At 47.0% G+C, this 9,858-nt stretch overlaps 1 protein-coding gene across 3 annotated transcripts in view; it reads left to right on the top strand.

The window, feature by feature from the left end:
• The window catches only part of SLC35B1 (solute carrier family 35, member B1), a 6,899-nt gene extending 604 nt beyond the window's left edge, over positions 1 to 6,295 (top strand). Inside the window, exons 2-9 of one of the 3 annotated variants that reach the window (XM_005868158.2) lie at positions 386 to 489; positions 1,302 to 1,432; positions 1,722 to 1,752; positions 2,324 to 2,481; positions 3,652 to 3,778; positions 4,538 to 4,644; positions 4,806 to 4,959; positions 6,137 to 6,295. In XM_005868158.2, coding sequence (XP_005868220.1) covers positions 386 to 489; positions 1,302 to 1,432; positions 1,722 to 1,752; positions 2,324 to 2,481; positions 3,652 to 3,778; positions 4,538 to 4,644; positions 4,806 to 4,959; positions 6,137 to 6,189 — 865 coding nt within the window. In that variant the 3' untranslated portion in view covers positions 6,190 to 6,295. The remainder of the gene's footprint in view (positions 1 to 385; positions 490 to 1,301; positions 1,433 to 1,721; positions 1,753 to 2,323; positions 2,482 to 3,651; positions 3,779 to 4,537; positions 4,645 to 4,805; positions 4,960 to 6,136) is intronic. The other 2 variants (XM_014541166.1, XM_005868159.2) reach the window with 2 other exon arrangements.
• Positions 6,296 to 9,858: the final 3,563 nt, after the last annotated feature.

The raw sequence follows: 9,858 nt of genomic DNA, 5'->3' as shown, positions 1-9,858 counted from the left end.
GGTGACCTGCGCGGTTCCTCTTTGGAATTGCCAGATGCTTGCACACAGCTGACTCTTTCGCCCTCGGTCCTGCTGCTGTAGCCCACATCCCTTCTGCTGCCGGGGGTACCTCGTTTCACCATCTAGTTTTCTACGTTTCTTCTAACTTCATCCTCTACGGACATTCTTGTCCCGGGCCACGGGATTAGCGGGCTGGGGTGTCTAGTTTCTAAATCCCATCTCGTGGGCCCCTTGGGTAAATGAGCCCAGTGGTCCTTGCCAGACTCTCCCTGCCTCCGGCGAGGCAAGATAACTTCAAAGTGCCAAGCGCCGCTGGACATACCGGATGACCCTGAAGGAAATACACTGATTCCTCCCCGTTCTTTTTCATGCGTTTCGTTCCTAGAACAAGAGGAAAGTATGGGGAGGGAGCCAAGCAGGAGACGTTCACTTTTGCCTTAACTTTGGTCTTCATCCAATGTGTGATCAACGCCGTGTTTGCCAAAATCTGTGAGTACCGAGCTAGTGTTCTGCGAGGTGCCCCCTCCCCTTCGTATCCTGGACTTTAGGCAGGGACCCAACCTTAAGTCTCACTCCCAAGGTCTCCCGCCCCCTTTAGCCCGTGCATGGCCCTTCTGTGGAGTCTCTCAGACACACGGCTCTGGAATGGAGTAAAGCCCTGTTCCCTGAAATTAGACCACCTGGGTCAGATGTGCAGAGAATGGGTCCTCCGTCTTACAGCTGCCCGTTGAGAATACTTAATTTTTCTCTGTCCCTTTGGTTTTCCTTTATGTGTCAACTTCAGGCATGTTTTGAGCTTTCTCCCTGCTCCCTGGGGACTAACAGCACGCTAACTAGTCCCTTGAAGGGAATGATTCTGTGCCCCACCTCTGCCCTGCATGTGGTCTTGTGTTAGGCTTAGGTGGGATTGGAGGGTTGAATCAGTGGTTCTCAACCTTCTGGCCCTTTAAATACAGTTCCTCATGTTGTGACCCAACCATAAAATTATTGTCGTTGCTACTTCATAACTGTCATGTTGCTACTGTTATGAATCGCAATGTAAATATCTGATATGCAGGATGGTCTTAGGCGACCCCTGTGAAAGGGTCGTTCGACGGCCAAAGGGGTTGCGACCCACAGGTTGAGAACTGCTGGGTTGAATAATCTACAGATATTTCCCAGTGTGAGAGGACAGAAATAGCATGTACTTATCTTATTTGACGAGTTTTGTGTTTTTTTTCATGTGGCTTCAACTTTTGCTCAGTGGTCCATTCTAGGCCCACCAGGTTTTTCTTGCCTGTTTTTTTTTTGTCTTCCCCCAGTGATCCAGTTTTTTGACACTGCCAGGGTGGATCGTACTCGGAGTTGGCTCTATGCTGCCTGTTCTATCTCCTATCTGGGTGCCATGGTCTCCAGCAACTCAGCACTACAGTTTGTCAACTACCCAACTCAGGTGAAGCCTCAGGGTGGGATGAGGGTTGGATCAGAAGTTATTTGAAAAGGACTAAGGGTTTTCCCCTCAGGTCTGTGACTTAAATAAAAAGAAAGTATGTTTGAGGAATGTAGAGTGCAAAGAGCCCTGGGTCTGAGGTTTAGCGGTGGTGGGTTGGCCACGATAGGGCTGCTTTTGTGAGGCTGCCGTCTCTGATGTAGGCCCACACGTACTCATCTTAATGCAGCACTTAGCATAGTACCTGGCAAATCACAGATGCTCAGAAATTATTTGCTGAATTTAATTTCAGGTCCTTGGTAAATCCTGCAAACCAATTCCAGGTAAGGAGAAGAAGATGGTCTCCCATCTTCCATCCTCTCTTCCTGTAATAAACCCTCCCCTTCTCTGCTGGAGCTCTGAGTCCCTACAGGCTTCATCACCCCATTATAGCTGCCTCCAGGACCCCCTCCATGCCTTCCCCTGCCATCCTTCATCTGTATCAATACCTTTGGTGTTGGATATACGTGAGCTGGGAGCTAGAAGCTTCACGTGGTCAGTCATTTTGGTGGCCCATGTGTTTACATTGTCACCCTAACTTCCATTTTGACCATCAGTTACTTTCTCTCAACCTTTCACTCTTCCTCACGGTACCCACCTTTGCCCTGTTTCTTCCTGGACCTTTCATCTTGGTTATCTACCTTTTCCCTGCCTTATACTCTGTGTTCAGCCCTGTTGCTCAGTCGTCTCTATCTAGGTGCCAACCTCATACCACACCCCCTCTTATCCTCCATAGGCCTTCCTTCATGGACGTACTTTTCTCCCATGAGTCTTTTCTTGGCTCCTAGGAGGAGAGTGTTGGGCTTATCAATGTCTACGGGTTCCTGAATTTTCCATTCTCTTTCTTCCCTGTAGTCATGCTCCTGGGAGTGACCCTCTTGAAGAAGAAGTACCCAATGGCCAAGTACCTGTGTGTGTTGCTAATTGTGGCTGGAGTGGCCCTTTTCATGTACAAACCGAAGAAAGTAGTTGGGATGGAAGAACACACAATTGGCTATGGAGAGCTGCTCCTGGTATGTGTTCCTGGTGGGAAAGGCAGCCTTTTTCAGTCATCTTAACCAAGGAAGAACCCCACCGAGGCAGACAAAAAGGCCACTTTTATGTCTTGAGAGAGGTTGTGGTGTTCCTTGCCCCCATTTTTGGTCTTTGTCTCTTGCTACATGACCCCTGGCTCTGCTAAGGCCATAGTAGGAAGCCTGAAATGTTTAACTGCAGCTCAGCTCTCCTGGGAAAGGGATGACACTGAGGCTTATGTCTAAATGCTCGTGTGACATCACAGAGATCTGAGAGCAAAGAGTGAAGGAGTAGTATGTCTCTCACTGTGGCTTTTCTGAGAAACCTGAAGCCAGAGTTAAAAATCTATAATAATAAAAGCGTAATATGCTAATTAGACCAGACAGCCAAACGACCTTCAGGATGAAGCCAGGGCTGCGAGGGAAGCCCAGGTCCCTGGTGCCAGAGGGAAGCCAGTGCCGGTGTGGGTGCCAGCAGCCGGGAGAAGGAAGGCCTACTTTTGCATGAATTTCGTGCATCGGGCCTCTACTAATACTATGATAGCTATTGCTTACTATATATAGGCACTGTTTCAGGTGTTTTACATACAAATTGATTAATTTTTACAACAATAACCTCCTAACATAAATAGTATTATCTTCATTTTACAGATGAAGAAACTGAAACATGTTAAGTTACTTGCCCATGATCACATGGCTACTAAGTGGCAGTTGGTGGCTAACACTGCTCATAACTCTGATCCAGGCAGTGTGACCACAGAATCCAGTCTCTCAAGTGCTGTCTCCCATGCCAGCAGGCTCATGTGCTGGGAATAGATTTTCTCTCTCTAGCGTTAATGGAAGAATGTATGTGGCTCAACCTGTCCTACGTCCTTGCACACCAGGCTTCATGGCATTGTGTCAGAAAGTGGTAGGCTTCCTGCCCTGTTCTGATTACGTTACAACTATATGGCTCAGATAGCCTGTCATTCCAGTGCCTGGGGGACGAGGGAGCTTGCATGGTCTCTCCCCATCCTCCACCCATGACCAAATGGCAGCATTTTGTTCTGAGGACTCTGTCTTAAGGCAACAGCTTTCTGAGGAGTCTCAGAAAGGTGAGAGTCCTGTGTCCTGGGTCAGGGAAGGGCCCTGTTGGCCGTCTCACCGCAGGGTACAACCTTTCTTTTCCAGTTATTATCTCTGACCCTGGATGGACTGACAGGTGTTTCCCAGGACCACATGCGGGCTCATTACCAAACAGGCTCCAACCACATGATGTTGAACATTAACCTTTGGTCGACGTTGCTGCTGGGAGCTGGTAAGGAGCAGTTCTGCTGTTCTTTCTATGTATCACCAGAGGGCAGACTGCCCTCACTCAGTTGATCTCTAGCTCAAATGGCAGTTGCTCACTTTGCCCAGGCCAAAGTCCTACCTTGACTCTAAGATGCCCTATGTCCAAGCCCCGAGAATTGTCCTGGGTAAACCTTCACCGGCAGGCTCGGCTTGCTACTTGTTCCTGGCTCAGTCGGGGCATACTGTGCTAAGTAACATGGGAGGACACACAGCGGTAGAACAAGGCGTGCCTTGGGAACTCGTCCTCCTCTGAGGGAGGTGAGACATTGGTATGTGGTGTACGTTGAATGTAGCTTGAAAATGGATGTATTTGCTTTTAGATCAGTACTTCATAATCTTTTCCAAATCTGGGCACATGTAGAAAGTATATATTTTTTTATAATATAACAGAGGAGGCTGCTGATGGCTGGAAGTGACCAGTGCTTGGGGCTGCCTTGAACTAGGGATGTGTGGATCAGTATTTCCACAACATCTGAGGATCTCTGCTTTCAGTCACTTTTGGCAGAAGTAACTAGTTAGTTATCAAGCCTTTTTAGGAAGAGCCTTTAGTTAGTTTCTCTAGTCAGGAAAATAGAAAAAGGATGCCTGATGGGAAGATACAAGCTCACTCCATGCATTTCCCACATCCTATCCCCTTTCAGAGTACTTTCGTGGGCCGTGTGCAGGTGTGTGCAAGGGCATGGGCACACAGATGCACCCTTCACCTTTTGACATTTCTTCCTAGCAATCCTGTTCACTGGCGAGCTCTGGGAGTTCCTGAGCTTTGCTGAAAGGTACCCTGCCATCATCTATAACATCCTGCTGTTTGGCCTAACCAGTGCCCTGGGTCAGGTGAGTGCTTTGAGACGGGGTGGTGTGGCTTCCCTAAGAGACTGGCCTGGCTGGGAGAGGTGGGGTGGCAAGATTAACTCTGATATCCTGTTTCAAACTTTAGACCTTGTGGCAGATACCCAAGAACCAACCTGAGCCCGCCTTTTTCTGTCTTTCTCTAGAGCTTCATCTTCATGACTGTTGTGTATTTTGGTCCCTTGACCTGCTCTATCATCACTACAACTCGGAAGTTCTTCACCATTTTGGCCTCTGTGATCCTCTTTGCCAACCCCATCAGCTCCATGCAGTGGGTGGGCACTGTGCTTGTGTTCTTGGGTAAGTTCCATGCAGAGCAGGCATCTCTGGGCCATACAGAGAATGATAGAGCTTTGTTTTTCCTCTCTGAAATTTACTTGTATAATTGTGAAATTAGTTATTTTATAGAAAACTTAAAAAAATTTAAATTATACTTGGCATACAATAGTGTATTCGTTTCAGTTGTGCAACATAGTGATTCGACATTTTTATACTTGATGTGATCGTCACAATAAGTCTAATAACTGTCTGTCATCATGCCAAGTTATTATAATATTATTGCCTATATTCCCTATGCTGTACACTACATCTCTGTGGCTTATTTTATAACTGGAAGTTTGTACATCTTATTCCCCTTTACTTTTTTCACTCATCCTCTGCCCCCCTCTCCTTTTGTTTACCATTAGTTTATTCTTTGGTTTTGTGAGTCTGTTTTTGTTTGTTTGTTTGTTTGTTTTAGATTTCACATATAAGTGAAATCATTCAGTATTTGTCTTTCTCTGTCCGACGTATTTCACTTAGCATAACACCCTCTAGTTCCATCCATGTTGTTGCAAATAGCAAGATTTCATTCTTTTTTTATTACTAATATTCCATTGTGTGTGTGTATGTATCACATTTTTTTTTATCCATTCATCTACTGATGGACACCTACGTTACTTCCATGTCTTGGCTATTGTAAATAACCTTGCAATGAACATACATTTTTTTTGAATTAGTGTTCTCATTTTCTTTGGATAAATATCCAGAAGTAGAATTCCTGGTTTGTAAGGAAACTTTTTTTAAATCCAACCTTTCTAATAAGCATTTCATTTTAGTGATTTCCTTCCAGTGACTCAGGTTTCCCTAGAAACTGAACAGGGTAAAATTATTATATTTATTCTGTACTTTATGCTTTCTATGGGTGAGTTGAGAGAATGAGCTTAGAAATTTGACTGTTTCAGTCTTGCTGTAATACACACGTGTGTGTGTGTGTGTGTGTGTGTGTGTGTGTAATTACCTGTGTCTTGGTGATTTTTTTTTCATTTTATGCCATTCTCTTTTCTCTGAGGGAGCTTTATAAAACCCATGTTTGGAAACTAGTTTTATTTAAAGCCCCAATTTTGGAGAATCAAGGCTGAACTTTCCTTTCCCCCCAAGTCATTGGTAGATTTTATTTTTCCCCATAATTCTCAGCCCATCTTCTCCCTTCCCATAGGTCTCGGTCTCGATGCCAAGTTTGGGAAAGGAGCCAAGAAGACGTCCCACTAGGAAGAGCGACTACCTCCACCGCAGGAATATTTAAGTTATTATTTCAAATATTGATATCTCTTAGGAAAATGGACACAATAGGGATAAACGACTGGGTTTGCCTGTTTTTTTGTGTGTTTTTTTTAAAGGAAGCAAAATCACATATTCTGGAAAAAAAAAAAAAGCACTTGGATTTTAACAAGACAGAGTTGGCAGTTTGTGTTCTTGGTGACCTGGAGCACAGCCTAACACAAAGAGAAAGAGGGAAGAGGCAGACCTTGATGCCCATTCCCCAAGCTGCTTCCTCTCAGGTGTGGTCACCTGGTTGGGTGGCTAATTCCTTCAAGAGCCTAACCATTATAGGGAGGAACTTTAATAGATTGCATCCTCCATCCCACAGGTGAGAGTCTAAATGTGCCAGGAGAGGTGGCTGGGTTAGAGCCTTAGAATGTAAAAAAAAACCACTTTCTCCAAGCTCTGGTGGGCAAATATTTCTTTAAAAAACTATATATATTCTCGCCTGAAGAAATTTCTCTCGAGGTTGGGGTATACTGAGCCCAGAGCCTCAGAGTCTGCTGTTTTCACATTTCCCCACTGCCTCCCCTTCAGCCAAAGCTCACCCAAAAGCAGAGCCCCAAATGTGTGTCATGAACAGCCTGGAAGGTCCAATTCCCTCTCCATCTCTGTCTGAGTCCACCTGGTCCCCTCCTGGGGGGGCTGGATTAATCCTTCCTATCCTCCTGCCCCCTTCAGCTGCTAAAGCACTGCAGTCCTCTGCCGTCCTGGCTGAGCCAAGGTGTCACCATGCCAGCTTCTGTCTGTTGCTGGCGGAAGGCATGGTGGCTGAGTCCTGGCACAGAGCCGCTGCTGAGTTTTCTGGGTGGCAATGGGGGGAGAAGGCGGAGCATGGACCCGAGCCACCTGCCTACTGCTGCCTTCAGAGTTGGAAATCGCAATCCTCCAGGGACCACACTTTACACATGAAAGTGCATTTCCACCAGCTGCAACTTTCACTCCATCTGTTCAGCAGCCCCGGCCCTGGGCTCTCCAGATGGGAGCCCAGCCTCCTTCCTGAGCCCTGCCTTGCCACCCCCCGCCCAGCCTTTCAAGCCCTGCCTCATTCGCACTCATCTCCCTCTCTAGGGGCCTGGGTGTCGCTGCAGCTCTGGCCCTAAGGCCCCCTCTCATTTTGAACTTGAGAGAAGAGGTTTCTACTGAAATTCCTTCACCCCTTACCCCACTCCTTTCCTTTTTAAAAAAATATATTTTTATTGATTTCAGAGAGGGACGGAGAGAAACATCAATGATGAGAGAGAATCATCGATCGGCTGCCTCCTGCATGCCCCCTACTGGGGATCGAGCCCGCAACCCAGGCATGTGCCCTTGACCAGAATCGAACCTGGGACCCTTCAGTCTGCAGGCCAATGCTCTATCCACTGAGCCAAACCAGTTAGGGCCCCACTCTTTTTCATCCTGAAAGTTGCATAGTTAGCTGGCTGATCTTCCAAACTGTCTTCTCCTGTGGATCGGTTAGGTAGTATGTTACCAGACACGCCTAATTCTAGTCACCAAGAACAAGACAGTTCTCAACAACTCAGCATGGCTCTCACCTGTTACTAAAGCAAGCATGTCCTACCAACAGTGGGCTAGGAGCCCAGTTCTGGTATGTTCATCCAGTCCCCTGTCCACCTAACACTCCCTTTTGTGTGCCACATACTGTGAAATGCTGGGAACTCAAAGTTGAGTAGAACCAGCACTTAACCCTTTAAGGGGTTTATAGTCTAATAGGGAGATGGGTAAACAAATCGTTGCATCTCAAACGTTCAGGAGTAACAAGGAAGGAAGATGTCTGGGCACGGTGAGGCTTGAGCTGGAGGGAGTGTGGGAAGATGAAGGAGGAGGTAGTGAGCTTTGGGTCCACTGCCAAGCAGAGAATGGGGCTTTAAACTGCCTGGCTTCTCCCTCCAATCACTTCAAGTGAGAGCTCAGGCAGAAGGGTGGCTCTGCAGTGAGACAACTTCCAATTGAGTTGGGAGATATTTGAAAATGTGTGAGCTGCCAGCTTGTTCGGGGTGGCATACTTACCTACGGGATCACAGGAACTGAGAGTGCCAGGTTAGACAAGTGAGTAACACTGCTAGGTTTGATAGGGCTGATACATGTGAAATGCCAGACAAGTTCAAACAAAAGTATGTTGATCCCTAACCTTGGGCAGCCTGATGCCTCGTGTTTCTAAAGATCAAAGGACTTTCATGTGCAGTTAATTCTCAGCTATGTGTGAAAGGGAGGGAACCAGCACAGCTTTCCCCAGACACTGTTCTCTGAGTTTGAAGTGTATTGTACTGTGTCTATTTTGGTCAAACCATCAGATCCACCTCCTCAGCTGTTTGTTTTCGTTAATCCTCACCTGAGGATATTTTTCTATTGACTTTTAGGGAGAGTGGAAGAGAGGGAAAGACAGAAACATCCATGTGAGAGAAACACATCGATTGGTTGCCTCCTGCAAGTCCCGACCAAGGCCCGGACCGGGGAGGAGCCTGCAACCAAGGTATGTGCCCTTGACTCGAATTGAACCCGGGACCTTTTGGTCTGCAGGCCAACGCTCTATCCACTGAGCCAAACCAGCCAGGGCAAGCAGTTTTTCCACGTCCTGTACACCCCTTAGCCTAGGGCAAGGGGAGTGACCCACAAGTGTGATTTGGGATAAAACCATGGGGAAAGCTGTTCTAGAATTAAACATTAGAAGAAACAAAAATTATACATTGTTTTCCAGAGGACTTAAAGGGGCAGGATTTAAACACTGGCTAATCTTTAAAGTGAGGTATTTAGGGAATGGATGGTGTGCTTTCTCATAGCCCTGTGACACCCTCATGAAGAGGACTGAGCAAGCATCTGTACCTAGTAGAAATGAAAAAACAATTTAGGGGAGCTTGGGTGACCTGCGGGAGGTCCCTGGGTATGTCCCTGAGAGATCAGCTAGAACCCAAGACTCCGAGTTCTAGTATCTTGGACCTGTGCCCTTAGAGCGAGAGGAGCAAAGCCCCTCAGGAGACCCATTGCCTCTGCAGCCTGTCCGGTCCCACTGGCAGCGGAACAGTTTGCACATTTTATGAGTGGTGCTGGTCACTTTCCCCAGATGCCCTGCAGAGAAATTGCCCTGGGTCTCTGCGGGATCATTCGGCCCTTCCCACTGAGAACACACCAGCTGTCCTTAGGAGCAGCAATCTCGTGTATTTATTGAGCTCCTCCTTTCCCAAAGCTTTTTAGTCCGTGACATTTTATCCTTACAACACTCCTGGGGAGAGCTCGGGCCAGAAACAAGTCTCCCCACATTTGAAACTGCATTAACTGAAGGTCACACGACTCGGTGGGAGGGCAGGGCCCCAGAGTGAGTCCACTCACCACAGGTCGGGGCAGCGAGCTAAGCCCAGCTGTGTGGGTTTCCTGGTCTGGGAGAATTTCCAAATAATTCAGAGGGCTGACAGGTATGCTGCTTTTTAAAAAAATCTTCCCAAGTAAGAACATTTAAAAAATCTAATATCACCATTATGGCTTAGAAAAGGACATTTTAACTCGTAAACTGTAGCCCTGGCCCATGTGGCTCAGTTCAGTGTCATCCTGTGCACCAAAAGGTTGCTGGTTTGAGTCCTGGTTAGGGCATGTACCCAGGTTGTGGGTTAGATCCCCAGT

The sequence above is a fragment of the Myotis brandtii genome, unplaced genomic scaffold (genome assembly GCF_000412655.1).
Source record: "Myotis brandtii unplaced genomic scaffold, ASM41265v1 scaffold265, whole genome shotgun sequence".
Lineage (NCBI taxonomy): Eukaryota > Metazoa > Chordata > Mammalia > Chiroptera > Vespertilionidae > Myotis > Myotis brandtii.
The sequence above is the reverse complement of the archived record's forward strand: the minus strand, read 5'-3'. Positions and strand labels throughout refer to the sequence as shown.